We start from the raw sequence: 17,277 nt of genomic DNA, 5'->3' as shown, positions 1-17,277 counted from the left end.
TTTATTGCCACCGATTACTCTTACGAAGTATTACCATGTCTTGGCATACCCAAGGCGCTTTCACACGTTTTTGAGACGTAGGAGAGAAAGTACGTTGACGGAAAAAGTTCCTCTGGTGGTTCCTTCCATGCCGATATCCGCGACGTTAGGAGGAATCGTTCGTAGATGATTTTGAAATCAACGAGGTACAGGAAAAGAGGTCGTGAAGGAATTCGAAAGAATTCGGGTCGCTTGAAATCCTTACTCGTAACTTTTTGGAAAATAATTTCTAAACCCGGGAAATAATTTCCAGAAAGGGCTGCCCGTTAAAATCCTTCTTATGATTTCGTCGGCAGCATAGAATTAGTTGTCAGTAACCATAAAGTAGAGTAGTTCTGTACTATAGTATCCTCGACCAAAGAAGACTTGTAGGTTGACAAGTTTGCCACTTCTGATGGTAATATTTAATAAACTAGATTTTTCGTATTTTAGAACAAGTTCTCATTCAATGCGTTAAGTTTTGCCTGCTACCTTGTCTACCTACGACGACTTCGATGACAGCCGTAAGAGTTCTTAAATGTTCACTATCTCCTGATAAAGAAAACTGTCCTGTATCATATCATTAAATACACTAGTCAAAATGTTAATGGTGTCCGTCGTACTCGATGTATTTTGTTAATGTCATTAAAATCGATTACATCTTTATTTTACAGGAATATCAATGCTTCGTCCTGACGGCGACATCTTACTTTGACGAGAGATCGGCAATTCATTGACAGTCGGTAAGTTACCGTCGTGAATATTTTTTTACTGATATATAATTGCAGAACAAACATAATGGCAGGTATCTTTATCGCGATTAAAAAATCTCTTACCGAACGTAAAAATCTATTTCGGTTTAATATGTATACAGGGCGCGGATATAACATTACTATTGTACATCCATTGAAGCTTGCATGTAAAAACACAAATTCGCACCTTTCGACGTACAATTTCAGAAAAATAGATAAAACGATCAAAAAGTTATACGATAAAATACTCAGGTTAGTACAAAACTTAAATAGCCGTCTCGTTTTAATGAAACTGAGCATTGTGTACATATTTGTAATACTCTAAATAACGTAAATAAACTTCTAACTCTTTCGTCCGTAAATGACTAAATTTTCTCGCGACATAAATTTCGAATCAATCCAAACTAGCACATAACACGGGATCAATATACACGGTAAAATTAAGATACACGCCTAGCGCTACCGAATAACAATTCCCTAAAGGTCGGAACAATTCGGGCAACTATTATTTACTCAGCTACTTGCGCTTAATGGTAAATTTCTCTTTCCACTATCTCTAAGAAGATCGAAAAAAGAACTCGTAAGTAATAAAAAGGCAAATTTTTCGAAAGCCGAAATGGTAAAGCATTCAACATCGCGTCCGCAAGGCACAGATGATTATCAACGATTTTCAGTCGTGAATCTCCTTTAATCTGCCTAATTGAAAATAATCTTCTGCCTGGTCGTTTTTATCGATATTGATCCTCCAGTTAGGACGCAAAGTTCTGGGAGAGATGAAACTTGACGTCATTTTCAGCAAAGTTCTCAGGGTGTAGAACTTAACACCGGATAGAAGCTCATCCGGTGTGGATAGTGATAAGTCACGGCGTAATCAGTATGTACACGGAGCCGCTTCCTGGTAGGTTCCTCATCTCGTATCGAGGGGCGTCTAGAGCTGGAAGTTATGCTGAGAATGACTCAAGGTGTTCGTCGACATTGTGTGAACCGGATGCGAAGGAGCCGGCGAATAAAGACTGTGATGCGAGTGCGATTTGGCCCTGGAGAGTTCGCTGTAGCGGTCTTGTTCCGGAGGCGCCACCAGAAGTACCGGCCTCAACGATAAGGACTTCCTGGACCCTGCGACACTCTGGGCCTCGTTTACATACCCCGGGTTCACCTCGCCTGTAACGAAAGGAGCGATATCTTAATTGCACCTGAAGTAATCGTCGGAAAATTGGTGGGAAAAATCATTGAATTAGAAAATGATGAGCTGAGCGCACGTCTGCAGTTTACCTTCACGCTAGGCTATTCAGATGCGCCAGTTTATTTTCATAATGAGACAGTTTACCTTTGTACAGGGACCCATTGTTAAATGGTTCCGGCTGTAGTCTGACGTGACGCGATGCCAAGATAAAAGCAAGGGCCGCTAAAGTCGTCGCATCCAGAGCAGCGATGGCCGCCAATGGAATCGCCCATCTTACCGCACATGCCCCTGGGTTGTATCTAGAAGGAATATCGAACGATTACGTTATCGCTGCAATTTGCATTGTAAATGAGGATCATTGGAAGACGTTACCTGGATGCAGAAGCTCCGCAGACGGCTCGAATTAATGGAGAGTCCCAGCCCAGGGGGTAGACGCAAACTCCGATTGCCATGCACACGGCTGCAACGATGAAATTTAAATATTTTTTAAATCATGCAGTTAACGCTTTCGATAACGTTACATCGAATGTTAAGCCTCTTCCGAGTGCAATCTACTCGATGGACGTGACAACCCTGACATTGTTCTGCAAGACTTCGCTCGTTAATGATCTTGGCGTCGTAAAACTGAAAGGAAAGTCTAGGCAATTGTAATGCCTACATAACTCAGAGAAATTGATCCATTTATGCATCCGCTGGGAGAGTAATTTTACCGGTAACAATGCTCTTCGAGAAAGCCTCGTTGCGTGGAAGAATTAATTCTTGGATGGGGAGGGGCTGGGAATAGCTTCCCATTGATTTCACGTCGTTCTATATACTTGTAAAATCGCGTAACTGTTTGCCATTTAGGTGATACATCCACTCTTAGGTTGGAAAGGCGAAGCGAGGTCGACGGTGAAAGGAACCGGAGAGACAACTTTTCTAACTGTAGCTGTAGCTTCGCGACGCGGCAGACATGAAAATTGTCGGCAAAGTGGCAGGCTATCCCGTTGAAATTAAAACTCTTTAAGTAATTAATAAATAGGGTCATTCGTAAATTATAATTCCCGGTAAATTTTATTTCAGCGCTGACGCGGGATCAGAATTTTAATGGGGATTTTCTGGCTACAGTGGAGGTTAACCTAGATTGGAATCTGCCGACCTGAAACGGCCATTAGTTGCGTGCAAATGTCGAAATTGGAAAGTCCTTCCTGAGACTGGTCTATCGTCCAGGTAAGGAAGATTTGCTTCTGACCGCTGCCAGGAAACGGTCACTTCCGATTGACCAATGAATGTGTGTTTGCGCCTCTCAGCTCTCTGAAACCGGGGAAACGGTCTTTGGCAGCGAGCCCAATCATCGGGCAGTGATTTTTCTTAGATCTTGACAAGTCGATCCGTCGACTTTCACTTGTAGTCCGAAACTACATGCAAGAACGGGTGCAGCGAAACATTGCTCTCTCTCTCATTTCACTTCGCCGAAGACCTCGCGAAAATGGTCTGGAATTCTTTAGAATATTCACGAAATTACTCCAAGTCGTTGGGTAGCGATATTTTCTTCCACTACTCCGGCTATTCTATTTTGTATTCCTATAAGAGTGAAAACTAGCCCTAAGTCTCGCATATAATCAATTGATTTCGGCCTTTTGGCACGGAATATCGCAATTAGTCACGGCTTCGCCGAAACGTGTCAACGCCCTTAAAGTCGGTCAACGGTTACGACAAGGTGTACGCGAAAAGCTGACTCGATGCTAACGCACTTCTTCTATCATGTTCCAGCAAAATTCTCTTCTAGAAAGTCAGAAAAGTTATCAGGGGGTTTCGGTTGACCGAGCGAATGGAAAATATTAAGCCCGTCTTGGATGCTTTACGAGTATTAAACGGTGCGTTATCGTCCATCGACAAAGTACGTCGATAACGAAGGCATCGGTCAACGGTACCGGTTGTTCTGTACATTATAACGGTCTATTCTACATTTCATTGCTAAGATGGAGACCAGTCGTACGAGCACTGTAATCTCTCGTTTACAAAGACAGATAACGGGGCTCCTTCTCTTAACTCGTAATTTTCTTTGACAACCAATTTGCCCGGTCAAATGTAAAACCGAACCCGTCACCGTGGAAAAATCATTCCTTTTAACCCTTTGCGGACTACCGCCGCATATATGCGTCCGACATTTGGTCCAATATTGCCTGCACGTCTTCATGAATTTCGTCCATATGTCAAAAGAGCTCCGTCCTCAAAGGGTTAAGGAGAACCGTGGAAATCATAATACCCTGAGAATGAGAATGCTCGGTACAGGGTTACACTCTTGTTTCTAGGTTGTATACAAATTTAGAGAATAGCTGCTCCAGTCATTACGCGAATAAAAAATTTCCATGCCCCAACTGCTGGCACCTGCAAATGCGTGCTCACTTGTGCAACTTCGTGTAAGTTTTTAACGAAGGATATAAACCCGCGTGGTGTGGCTATTTGCCGTGTAACTTGTACTGCGGAGTTAACATTGGAAAGGCTCTTTCGTAACTCGCTGCACGGAGAGTCGAATGAACTCTCGATGTGCACGGCTTCGAATAGGCGGGTAATTCAGAAATTTACCAGAAAGTGTACAAAAAGTCCGTTCATTAACGACACCCAGAACCATGAATACCTTAAGATGCAATACGCGATTGATTATTCCAAATCGTAATATCAAAGCCATTATGCCGTTCTTGTGACACAATTGCCTTAAAGAGTAACCGAAGAGTCAGCAGACCGCCAAGGGCAAACTACTTGAAAACTCTTGTGCAATTCTGTTTATATTTTCAGCTCCCATTACTCTCCATGATGCAACGGCTTTAATCAAACTCGTGAATTGCCCCCGAAGCCACCGTTCGAAATAACTCACCGTGTATACAATTATTACCGACATGATCCGTCGAGATCGTCACGGCAAATTGCCTCGAAATCGTACAATTTGACGCATCGGTTGTACAACGATGGGAGCGTACCGAACAACGGCGTTACGTCACTTCCTGCCGAGCCGTTCCTCTGCATCGGTGCAATTTACAATTACGTAGCAATGATAAAGCATTGCAGGATCGCGGCTCGTAATGGGCTGTGACGCGAGTGGAGTGCAGTGCACTTTCTAAAACGTCGCTTTGTAATCTTTCATCGAAAGTGAATCCGTCCCGGATGGTATATTAGCGCGTTTACGGACTCTTACAAAAGGTAACTCCTGAGATTATCAAGAAACTAGAAAAACTGAGATTTCCCTGGAAAGAATCTCTCCACGCCTCCCATTTCCTTGCGAAACGCTTCCTCATGACGCAGGCCTTGCAAGTTTATGGTAAACATAGGTTTAATGCGTACTACCTATCCCTGGATTACCCGAAGCTATAATTATTCTATCTGCAATTAGTCTCTCTACTAGGCTTTACTTTCACTCGTTTTACGATCGGGAGTAGAGTACACAGAAGCGGCTTACCGGAAATCACCTGCATCCAGGCGCATATGTAAAAAACGGTTGTGCTTTGGCAGAAGAAGAAGAGAAGCATCGCGCATATCGCCAACAATGCGATGACAACTGCTATTCCCACAAGGATGGTGCTCGCTCTGAAAGGGATGCTGGCGATTGTTGACAGATCGTCCAGTCTCCCGATGCACTCTTCGCCAAGTTCCCCTGTTGCAAGGAATTACATAATTAACTTAAATGATTCAAGGATAAGGGGTAAACTGATTTATAGGGGGGGGGGGGGGCGTAAATGCGCAGGAATTAATTATTACCGTTTCCGCCATAGCTACATCTTGTCCAGAGGCCAAACCTTCCAGGATTCTCGTGCTCCAAATCGCCCAGCCACTCAGGAGTGACGAAAGCCACCACTCCGATAATGGCATAGCATATGGTAAATATTCCCCATAAAACGCCGATCGCCTTTGAGTTCCTTATATAATTCGTCGCATACATATGGGAGGATTCTACGTATTCGATTTTGGAGCCCATTTTGAACGATTTACCACGAAGGATTGCCGAATCGTCAACTCAATCTCTGACGTTCCGATTATTGCTAGTAGTTCGGTCTGTCAAAGTGACTTTTAAGGGCTCCTTGTGGCTAGAGCTACCAGTTCCATTTTCAGCGAACACCGTGTAGAATCCTTTATCACTGCTTAAATTGGGAGATAATTAAACTAAACGAGATTTTAATTTATTTAATCTTAACGCGGTAAAGAGGCTCTGGGTACACTTCGGCTTGTCAATGCGACAATTCTCTCAGCATCTTATTGGCACAATCTGGGTTCGATAACCGCGCTTAATGTCAGGAGGACATTCATTTGTTTGCGCCACGGCGTTGACAGGGGACCCGAGTAAATTTGAGCACAGAACAATTCACCATTTACACGGCAGAATTAGTTTATCGATTTGCGAATAATTTCCGGTATCCGCCACTCGCGCGTTAAAATATCGACGAGCGGTATGACTTTCGTGATTCACAGGTAGTTTGGTGTTTATCGGAACAAGCGTCGATTGAGTCAATCCGAAGTCCTCGAGCTCGTCGGATATTGACACGGAGAGCTGTCAAAGTGGCGTCTTCGAGTGGTGGTCGACGTTCTGCAGCTGCAGCTGCACGGGCGACTGCATAGCGCGGATAGCTGGGTTTTCTGTCGAGACGGGAAATGTTTTAAGGACGGCACCCGGTGGTTCCAAGATGGCGGCCCAGGTGAGGCCAAGTCGCCAGGTGAGAGAGAATATACCTGCGCGCGTACAGGACCTACTGAATGAGGCCCCAACTAGCTTGACAGCGAAAGGCGGCTCTACGGAAGAGGGGATAGAGCCTTTATTACAGCCCCGTTCCTCGCTTCAAGACGGACGTGGCTGGCAGAGGTTCTCAAAGATATCGGTCCCCTTGGCTTGGCCTCTGTTCTCCTGGGGCTGAGAAAGTAACCCCGGGCCCGAGTGATGCATCGACAAAATATGTGCGCACTCGACGCGCCTGGGGAGTTCAACGCCTGGCAGCCGAGACGCGACCCTTTCCCAAGAGTTACCTAGAAGAACATACCTAAAAAAATGAAAGCACTACATGAACAGGATTTAATTCAATGCCTTGGACTCAGAAAAGGCTCGGGGTTAATCTAAAAAATCGTCAAGGACAACGATTGACGGAGTCGTGACCTCTAGTTGGCATAAATACATATATGCATGTCAGCGAAAGAGATTTCCAAAATGTCGGACATTCCGGAAAGCCGTTCTTTCTCGAGTACGAGACGAGAATGCAGATCTACTCAATGGGTTGAAAGTTGAAGGACTTAGTTATGCATGGAATCAAGATGAGCAGAACTTTCTTCGAGTTACTGTTTTTAGAGTAATTAAATTGTGAAGCCTTGTTTCCGTATATTTATCCAAGGTTTTCATTTTATTGGGGTTATCAGATAAGCATTAGCGATTAAAGCGAATTCAATTACTAGGCGGTGACGGTGAATATGAAATGTTCGCGCCATTTGCGCCATTGCGTTAAATCGTTACTTCGTCGATTATTAGTTTCCGTTCTATGTCATGGATGGTTAGTGATTTAGTTCATCTGAAATCCACGAGTCGTCGTTGGCGTCGGCGCGCCGTAAAAGATGGCGAATCGCACGGTGAAAGACGCGAAATCAATTCGCGGCACAAATCCGCAATATTTAGTGGAAAAAATCATCAGATCTCGCATTTACGACTCGAAATACTGGAAAGAAGAATGTTTTGCCTTAACCGCGGAACTTCTTGTAGACAAAGCGATGGAATTGAGGTTAGTAACCTAGTACCAATCGATCCTACCTACAATGTTTATTCTGTTTATTATATTTTGTATTGTTCATATATTTGTATATTTACGTAAAAGAGGTCATAAATCATTTTCTATAGGATTCCTCTTAAATGCACAGGTATATTGGCGGTGTTTTCGGTGGCAATGTGAAGCCAACGCCGTTCCTCTGCCTTATCTTAAAGATGTTGCAAATCCAACCTGAAAAAGATATCATAGTCGAGTTTATAAAAAATGAAGAATTTAAATACGTCAGAGCGTTGGGAGCATTATATATGCGCCTGACGGGAACGTCGTTGGATTGTTACAAATATCTGGAACCTTTGTTCAATGACAACCGTAAATTAAGGCGGCAGAATAAGCAGGGACAATTTGAATTGATTCACATGGATGAGTTCATAGACGATCTCCTTAGGGAAGAACGGTGCTGTGACGTGATACTTCCAAGAATTCAGAAGCGACATGTCTTAGAAGAAAATAACGAATTAGGTAAGATTGATTTTGGTCTCTTTTATTTAGAAGTATATCGTATTACATTTATTCATTTTTTTCAGAGGCTAAAGTCTCGGCACTGGAGGATGATATGGATGAGGGCATCGAAACATCGGAAGATGAAGATATAGCTCCTCTTAAAGAAGAAATACGGAAACGGTCTGAGGAGTATGAAAGAGACAGAGATCGCCATAGAGACCGTGATAAAAGGCATTCTCGATCTGACAAAAAATCTGATAGAGAGAAACGATCGAGAAGCCGAGATCGGGATAGGGACAGAAGGGAAAGGAAGCGAAGTAAATCACCGAAAACCCACTCTTCTTCTTATAAGGATAAAGAAAGGGAAAAGGATCGATATCGAAGAGATGAAAGGGAGAGAGAGAGAGAAAGGGATCGTGATAGAAGAAGAGATCGTGATCGAAATAGGCATTAAAAATCTACTTCATTTTAATTGTACCTTATAAGACATAGATGATAAAGAATTGACGATTAAAAAAAAAATGTTTTGACTAGTATTTCTTTTATTGTCAAGCTCGATGCTGCGTGTCTTTGAAAATGTAACTGATTTCAAACTTAAGTGAACAATTAATCTTCTGTATCAACTGCCTTTATATATTACTGTCGGAATGTCATGTGTCAAATTTATAGGGAGAAAAAGAAAATATTACACAGACAGTATTCTATTTACAATGTTTTTCGTATTACTTATGTTACATAAATTCTAGTTAACCTCAGTAGCTATGACATATAAAATGTACAGATGGAAGGAGTGACAATCTAAATAGTAACCAGATGTAAGCAGCATCTATAATATTGATTATAATTAAAAAAGATAACTAATATTACAACTTCATTGTTTAATTGCAAAACAGTTTTATTTACAACAATAATTAATCAAATTGAAAGTGTAATCATTGCTGCTTAGCTCTGGTGGTAATTTCATTTGAATCTTTCTTAAAAATGAGATATTTACCTACATATTTTTAACTTTGACAGTTTAAGCAAATAATAATCTTAATTTATTTAGATCGAAAGATCACTTATTTTGAGTCTTTAAAATGTTGGTGGATTTAGGATGAACAGTCTCTCTTCTTCCTTCTTTAACCACTTTAAGAGTTTGCTCACAGCTTCAATGGCATCTCGTTTTGTAACAAGGGGTTCAAATGTTGCATATAGTTCAAAGCCAGCTGTTAGCTAAATTCAGGGATGTAAAAGAGGTTTACATTGTGTCTGACTATATATGCTACACTGCTGAATATTTCAATTATTTTTTAAAATACATACCCATGTGAACATTGTTTCTTTCTCTAATTGTTGAAAGATTAACTTCAATGGCCTACTCGGAGCGTGCAATTTGTGATGCAAGCATTGATACAACCCGAGCAGCCTGCGATATTTAAAAAGTAATGTTAAATGATTGGCATAGTTATTTTCAAAGGGAAAAAAAATGAAATAACCTTTCAATTTCTTCTTCAGTTGTATAAGGTGCTTGGAATGCTGGGCACCAAAACTGAGCAGTGCTCTTACATTTATACAAAACATGTCGCATTTCAGGTAATCCTATTTCAGCGATCGTAACAGATGTTTTATTCATGGACTCGTTTATAGCTTCCAAGCAATTTGTTCGCCTAAGCTTTTCCACAATTTTCTAAAATTAATTAAAATGAGGTGAATTGCATCATACAAGAAATATGTATAATAAAGTGTAGCTTACTTGTTTTGCTTCAGAAAGTGTAAAAAATACATCTCTGTCTACCGTCAAAAGTAACAAGCATGCTTGACAATCTTCAGCCAAGTAAGAGACATGTCCATGCATATAACCATTAGCATCAAACTTTGGTAAACATATTGGTGTCCAACTTTCGGCACTTTTAAATGACTCTGAACTGTCAACCAAATTTTGGATCAAATGTAAATCTGTAGGATGTATAGAGTATTTTTTCATTCTAACCAAAGTCACCAGTTGATTATTGGCTAGTAGAATTGCAAAGACTAAATTCTAGAAATTAGAACAATCATTAGAACAATGATAGTGCATATCAATTTATGACATCACTTAGTTTTATATTTCAAGTAAGGTTTTACTTTCCATCGTTACCTTAATTTTGCCACAAGTCTGGATAATGATCTGCGCAATGTTATCTCTCATAGCAGGAACTAGAGGTAAGCACTTAATTGCACCTAAGAAAAATGCTGGTTCTCGATCCATGAAATTTAATAAATGATCTATCAGTCTTTCACTGCCACTCAATAATCTTCTCAAGTCATAGTTCCTTCTTTGCTCGTAAACGCTAGTCAGTCGTGACTGAGTTAAAACAGAGAGAATCTGATTATATACATATCTGTAAGAAAACAAAATAACTACACATTTTTAATGGAACTATTTTATATAAAGAGAAGAACATCTATACATCTACATACGTTAGCTGCATAATGAGTTGTTGAACACTTTCCAATGTCTTAGAAATTGCTACCAATATCAGTGGTCCTTTCACCAAAAAGACAAAATTTGTATCTCCAGCATGAACTGATCTTATCATATCATCGCCTGATTGGACAAAAGAGACCAGTGCTTGCATAACTCCCATTACGGTAACTAACTTATCCTCTGAGCTATGCCTTGAATAAATTGGCTTCCCTGCTTGGCTTAAAACAAAAATATGCTTCTTTTGCGAGAGCCATGTCTTACACCGCAAGGGATCCGCATCTAAATTGCACTGTCCCACTTGTTTCGCTGCCTCCTCCTGAAAGACAAGACACCCTTTTCAGAATTTTTCTTCTCTCGTTCCATCTATCACTGGATAACCATTATGTTATGTACCACTTTGGAATCATCCAGCGAAGTTTTCTGTTTGAGATCCAGAGGACTCATCACCGAGGTTGTCGGAGGGACTTCCTGAGCGTCTTCCTGGATCTCAGAGATAGTACTAGCAGTACTTTCATTCATTTGTCTGTCGTCTAGGCTACTACTCATCTCTTGTTCATATTCTTCAAAATTGTCAGTAGTGACCAGCATCGGTTCTGCCGATGCTCCGGGCTCGATGCCTGGTTCGGCTATCACGTCCTCCACGTTCGACATGTCTTTGACGGTCGTGGAAGCCATTTCCTACGTTGTGTTCTGGCTCAGCAACCACTGTCGAGTCTTTAAACGATTCCAAAGTTACCTGCTTGATTGACATCTAGTCGCTGCTTTTGACAACGATAAGTACCAGCACAAGTGAGCTGAGGGACAGCGTACACCTGTTCTCATCTCATGACCCTCATATGCTAACCTATTCCAAACAATTGTTTGCCCTGAGTTGGGCCGCTACTAGCCGCTATTCACCGCTAAAGGGGGGTATCAGGTTCTCTACCGAAGGCAGCACAGAACACGATTGCGCTACACAGCCCGTGAGCAATCTTCCAACTCGTCTTTGATTTTTATACGGTATTTCTTTTATTTTCAATGATATTTTAAATGAACCTCGAATTTCACGAAACGATGTAGTGTGAACTTTCATATGTTTTATTAATTTATTCGCATTGCTTCTAAAATATTTTATTACTGTGTGAAAAACAATATCGTTTCGTGGGCATGTCGTGGGACCAGGGGGTCTACTACGTAAAGCAAATTTAGCGAAAATGTGAAAAATGAGTAGCTGACGGTATTACATAACGTTATGGTGGTGAGAATACGAGACCATTCATATGAACTGGCTCGGCACAAATTTTTAAGCGAAATAGTGATCTCTGTCAGAGATAAGTTGGGAGATTGCTTACGGGCAGGATCAGAGATGAGTTGGGAGATTGCTCACGGGCAGGGTTGTGCGATTGCATCCTGTGCTGCCCTCTGGTTTCGTATGTTAGCTTTCACCGTTTTTTGCCCCCAAGGGCGGCGCAACGAATTTCTGATAGGAGCTCGCGCACTCGCGATGGCGGTACCATCTACCAGTCGCCGTTTGCGGCTCACGTACTCGTGATGGTAATACCATGCGGCAGTTGATGGTGGTGGCTTACCTACGCTTACCAACACTGCTTGCTTTTTATGGTAAGGGAAGAACATTCGTAACGCTCCATTTGACTTTATCTACTTATCTACTACTATTAAGTACATTGTTGCCTCGAAGTCGACGTGATGCGGAGCTCCTATCAGAAATTCGTTGCGCCGCCCTTGGGGGCAAAAAACGGTGAAAGCTAACGTACGAAACCAGAGGGCAGCACAGGATGCGATCTCACGATCCTGCCCGTGAGCAATCTACCAACTCATCTCTGTCTCCCAACTCGTCTCTGTCTCTGCCTAGAGTTTGTTTCATTTTCGCGCAAGCGCTCTTAAGTTCCCATTGGTTGCCATTGGTCGCCATGTTTAATTGCTTCTGGTTTGAGAAGAAAGAAAACGGTTTGAAAACGTAAGCGACGTTTGAGCTGTGTAAGAATATAAAAACAGAGAGAAATAACTATTATTACTTGTTTTACTATTCGTAAGTTTCTGTATAGTATAACTTTGATTATATATAAGATAAAATAAGAAAACGAAAAGTAACCGGCGGACGTCCATCGGGTGTCAGTTTCTGAGGTTATGCATATGAATCGGCTTCATTTGGTAACGACTGACGTCCTACAGATGTGATATTTTTGTCTTATGTCAAATGGTTCCTGTATTTTAAGTTACACTACTTTCTAGATTCTATTCATAATGAACTCTATAATATTAGTCTATATACATTTGTTAAGTAGAAAATATGTTAAACTTTTTTTTTAATTTTTCTTGAAGAGAAGACTGCGTCTTGTGAGTTCTGGGCAAAGAACTTATAAACATGGATGGGACTGATCCTTACCAAGCATTTTTACGCAACCATCAACCACAGTTGGTGTCTTCGGGTGTTCCACAGATTTTTTGGTCCACTTTGTGCACAAAACTGCAACGTCATACCTTTGATGCTGGAGATAGTTTTGAGATCGTTCGTTTAGAGTATGCTGAAGGCGAAAAAGAGAACAATGATCCAATTTGGAAAGTTTATATAGTAAAAGAAGATGGAATTTCTGCAAAGGATCCAAATAATATTTTCCTCGTAGATCATGCATGGACATATGATGTTAAAACTGCGAGGCGAAATCTGGTCCAAGTTCCAGGGTTATTAGATCGTATGAGTAATCTTATGGGTTTCGATAAGGATAGGGCAGAAGATGAGAAGCTTGAATTTGTACTCTCTGAAATGTGGAGATTTAATAGCTTTTTCTCACTCGGTAATGCTTCTACAATAGAAGAACGACTGCCGATTTGGTACATTATGGATGAGCTGGGTTCAGCAATTAATCACAGTGATGATCCAAATTTTAGAACAGTGCCCTTCCTTTATGCATCCGAAGGAGTCACGTACACTCTTCTGTTTCCGATTAAAGATGTTCCATTTGAAGCTGAAATTACTAGAGATTATGTAGAAGGAGTAACAAATGATCCCAACAAGCGTCGAGCATTACTACTTCCTTGGAAAACTAATAACTTCATTCAGGAAAATTTTGTGCAAGTGGAACCAGATGAATCTTACTTTTTATCTGGTCATATTGAGGAGACTTTGCCGGAAGAAACAGTCACGAATACCCTACAAATTTTAGAGAATACAAAGCTCAAAGTGTACTCCCAGTATTCCTTTGTAAACGAGTATTTAAACGATCCAGCATTTGAAATAGTCTCCAACGAAGAGGAAGCAGATATCTTGTGGTTGACGACTCACTTTAAAGACTACAAAACCCTGAGCACTAAATCCCCTCGGGTCTTCGTTAATCAGTTTCCCTTTGAACACGTTTTAACCGTTAAGGACTTACTGTCAATCATTTGTAGAAGGAAAGCAGGTGAATCCAAATACGACCCATTAACTTTAGATACATTTCCGAAATGGCTACCAACGACATACAATTTAAGCACAGAGCTTGTGGAGTTTGTCTCCTACTTCCAGAATAGAGAAGCCAAGTCCCTGGATAACTACTGGATTTGCAAGCCCTGGAACCTAGCAAGAGGTTTGGATACCCACATTACGAACAATTTGTATTACATATTGAAGTTGCCTGCTACTGGTCCAAAAGTTGCACAGAAGTACATCTTCGACCCAATCCTGTACCTAAGAACGGAGATTGGGAAAGTCAAGTTCGACATCAGATACGTCGTCCTGCTGAAATCAGTAAAACCATTATCAGCATATGTTTACACTAATTTCTTTCTGCGATTTGCCAACAAGCAGTTCGGTCTAGACAACTTCGATGTCTACGAGCAGCACTTCACCGTAATGAATTACTCCGAAGAGGCACTCTGTCATATTAAATGCGAGGACTTTGTGAAGAAGTGGCAGCAACAGTATCCACTGTATCCTTGGAAGGAGCACATAGAACCAAAGATAATGCAGATGCTGAAAGAAGTTTTCGAAGCCGCAGTAGCCGCCGAACCACCAAAAGGGATCGCTCACTCCCCGCAAAGCAGAGCTCTCTATGCAGTGGATTTAATGCTCCAATGGGACGAAGAAGGCATGGAGCCTGTACTGTTGGAGTTCAACTTCTCACCGGACTGCAAGCGAGCCTGCGAGTACTATCCCAACTTTTATAACGACATCTTCAAATGCCTGTTCCTCGACAAGGTGGACGCCGACGCGCCGATCTACGATCTCTTCCCGAAGTCCTAAACAACCGGCCAAGACTTCGCCACTGCCGTTCTACCGCGCACTTCTAACATGTAAAAGATAAGTTTAAGGATACTTTTTCAGAAACACCGTGCAACCGTAGACACTGCATTCCGATTTGCAGAGAACATTTTACATACTCGACTGATGTACACCGAAAATTTCTGTCCCACAATTAACGCAAATGAATAAATTTCTCATTTATCGCCAACGCATCCTGTATGCCTTTGGTAGTCGTCGCTATATTAAGGTACTTTCATCCTTCTGGAATAATTTGATCATAGCATGGTGCAACCTTGCAATTGGCCCCTTTTAATTATTTTGCTCACTTTAGATCTGTGGAGCCATGGCGTTTTCACACCTCGTTTCTTTGGGTGGAGGGTTCTCCCATTCCCAGTTGGGCGTAGAAAACGAAAGCCACTCGAAATCTTCGAGCGCATTAAAGGTACACTCGTCCGCTGAATAATTCAGCCGGGGCACAACTTGATACCACCGCACGGAGACTAAAGTACTTAATGGAATAATAAACGAGGAAGCAATTAGAGCGGCTCCGCGCGATACTCCATTTTCGGGGATGGCGGAAGGCCGAAGCAGACACCGCATCCCCGTGAAATGTTCAACCGAGGAAAATGATGCATGCATAATGCAGCCGGGCCCGCGAATGGCGCGGGGATGCGCGTCTGCGGGATTCAACGCGGCCCGCAGTTTCCGCGATCTTTAAACGTGATTCGCGGGGATCGCCTTAATTATGGCGAAGGCACTCTTGGGGCCGTCGTTAAAATAAGAGTCGCCCCTCGGTTAGCCGGGAAACGTAAGGGGCCACATTACACGGTTTAATGGGAGTTTCCTGGATGGCTTATGCCTTGCGAGTTTTCCTTAACGACCGTCTGGTAGAAGGGACGTTTGCGGAGCCGCAGTGCTCACTTTTCGCGAATCTAGCTTTAACGTCGCGAAAGAGGAATTATGAAAAATAATTAGATCTCTTTGAGTCAAATGGGACGCTCTCTAGGTCGATCCACGAGCGAGCAGAGAAGACCTGGCCGGAAAAATGAAGATATTTCTTTTTCCTTCCTATCCTTTATTTACCTTTATTGTTCTTTTTGTTTTTATGAAATATACATACAAAATGTAATTCCTCTTTTGGGCGCAGCTTCCGGATTTCGCGTTTCGCCAACGAGAATTTATACGCATCCGCTTGGCCCGCGAACAAACGGCGCACTCTATGGGCATTATTTCTTTATTACTATTTTTTGTTTTGTTTTTGCGACAACGAACACGCCCCGGGAGAACATTCCGAGCAACTATCGCCCGCAATGGCGATTCGCAACGACGCGGTAGATTTTGTTAATTATTCCGGCCAGTCGGAGTGCCCGTTGGAACAATGCGTTTCACCTACGCCTACCATCGAACGAGTATTGTTTTCCAGCTTTTCGGGAAAAGCGCAGCTCGCGGCTCCTCTTTGTCCTGAAATCCGGCATTTTGCCGCTCATAGACTCAGGTTTCAAATTATTGTAAGGTTGAGGGATGTACGCGAAAATGTTAATTGGAGGAATCGATATGCTGTACAGGGTGTACTACATATCATGGCCCACAAATGATCCGTTAAAAGAAAAAGTGGTTTGCAGCGATTTTCTGAATCAATTGCAAATTATCGACTGAGTAATTCGTCCCAACTATGCCATGATGTAACTGCGGTTCTTTCGTACGTTGCTTCCCAAAACTTGAGAACGGTCGCGCAAGATGGCGGCACCGTCCTCCTCGGCGTAAATTTACAGTTTGTCGGATTGCGTGCACGTAGGGGTTAATTCCCGGCAAACGTTACGCCCTCATCGCGGCGTTTACTTCGGGATAACTCCTTATCGCAAAAGTAAACGAGATTACGGCGCGGTTAAGGGAGAGGAAAAAGAAAGTCTAAACTTACCCACGTGCCACACACCGATGTAATTAAACCCCGTTAAAGCTTCCTTTAACGGGGGATTATTACCGGCGCGACGCGGACTCGCTGGTATCGGGAAATCTCGACTAACCCGGCAAATTGATATCTTTTGTATCCATCTCCCTCTCCACTCCACCGTCCAGGGTGCGGCCGGATAAAAGAATACCAATTAATAAATTCCTTTAATAATCGCCTACGGATTACGGATTCCCTTAACCCGCTTAAAACATTTTTCATTGTTTCACCCTGAGCGCGTCGGTTGACTCCGCCGGCTCCAAATTAATTTCATCTTCGATCACTCGTCCAACCCTTTTCAACTTTCTCCTGGAATAGGGATGAAATTCACCAAGGCATGATTGTTTGCAGAAAATCAGATTCCGTGTTTGGGTATAGGTAGGTCTGGTGGGTGTACCCATTTGTTGTTGTGTTTCGTTCCGGGTCTGCCTGGGTGGACTCGTCAGTAAGGATATCAGGCAGATCCTGTCTTAGACACCGAAAAATC

The 17,277-nt window shown here is 42.3% G+C and overlaps 4 protein-coding genes across 7 annotated transcripts; 2 read left to right on the top strand and 2 right to left on the bottom strand.

Annotated features, from left to right (window-relative positions):
* Positions 1-850: 850 nt before the first annotated feature.
* Positions 851-6,683, bottom strand: LOC105697361 (LHFPL tetraspan subfamily member 3 protein). The gene is made up of 5 exons (XM_012420625.2): positions 5,689-6,683; positions 5,390-5,584; positions 2,326-2,413; positions 2,098-2,252; positions 851-1,931 (listed from the first exon to the last, which is right to left on the bottom strand). Exons 1-5 carry the CDS (start codon positions 5,903-5,905, stop codon positions 1,699-1,701), a joined length of 888 nt encoding a protein of 295 aa, XP_012276048.1. The 5' UTR covers positions 5,906-6,683; the 3' UTR covers positions 851-1,698.
* An 828-nt stretch (positions 6,684-7,511) lies between these two features.
* Positions 7,512-8,704, top strand: LOC105697341 (pre-mRNA-splicing factor 38). Its single transcript, XM_012420587.2, has 3 exons — positions 7,512-7,685; positions 7,822-8,189; positions 8,255-8,704. The coding sequence occupies exons 1-3, from the start codon at positions 7,522-7,524 to the stop codon at positions 8,623-8,625; spliced, it is 903 nt and encodes a 300-aa protein (XP_012276010.1). The 5' UTR covers positions 7,512-7,521; the 3' UTR covers positions 8,626-8,704.
* A 166-nt stretch (positions 8,705-8,870) lies between these two features.
* LOC105697340 (vacuolar fusion protein MON1 homolog A) lies at positions 8,871-11,972 on the bottom strand. 3 transcript variants are annotated; one of them, XM_012420586.1, is made up of 8 exons: positions 11,952-11,972; positions 11,014-11,334; positions 10,614-10,936; positions 10,291-10,534; positions 9,907-10,191; positions 9,650-9,840; positions 9,477-9,579; positions 8,871-9,386 (listed from the first exon to the last, which is right to left on the bottom strand). In XM_012420586.1, the coding sequence occupies exons 2-8, from the start codon at positions 11,293-11,295 to the stop codon at positions 9,246-9,248; spliced, it is 1,569 nt and encodes a 522-aa protein (XP_012276009.1). In that variant the 5' UTR covers positions 11,296-11,334; positions 11,952-11,972; the 3' UTR covers positions 8,871-9,245. The 3 variants fall into 3 exon arrangements, with proteins under 3 accessions (XP_012276009.1, XP_012276007.1, XP_012276008.1); XM_012420584.1 differs by lacking the exon at positions 11,952-11,972 and adding an exon at positions 11,402-11,943; XM_012420585.1 differs by lacking the exon at positions 11,952-11,972 and adding an exon at positions 11,465-11,943.
* A 522-nt stretch (positions 11,973-12,494) lies between these two features.
* On the top strand, positions 12,495-15,050 carry LOC105697363 (tubulin--tyrosine ligase-like protein 12). Of its 2 annotated transcripts, none has more exons than XM_012420628.2 (2): positions 12,495-12,577; positions 12,943-15,050. In XM_012420628.2, exon 2 carries the CDS (start codon positions 12,986-12,988, stop codon positions 14,840-14,842), a length of 1,857 nt encoding a protein of 618 aa, XP_012276051.1. In that variant the 5' UTR covers positions 12,495-12,577; positions 12,943-12,985; the 3' UTR covers positions 14,843-15,050. The 2 variants fall into 2 exon arrangements, with proteins under 2 accessions (XP_012276051.1, XP_012276050.1); XM_012420627.2 differs by having other exon boundaries at positions 12,528-12,649.
* Positions 15,051-17,277: the final 2,227 nt, after the last annotated feature.

The sequence above is a fragment of the Orussus abietinus genome, unplaced genomic scaffold (genome assembly GCF_000612105.2).
Source record: "Orussus abietinus isolate OABI.00-Male unplaced genomic scaffold, Oabi_2.0 scaffold42, whole genome shotgun sequence".
Taxonomy (NCBI): Eukaryota; Metazoa; Arthropoda; class Insecta; order Hymenoptera; family Orussidae; genus Orussus; species Orussus abietinus.
The sequence above is the reverse complement of the archived record's forward strand: the minus strand, read 5'-3'. Positions and strand labels throughout refer to the sequence as shown.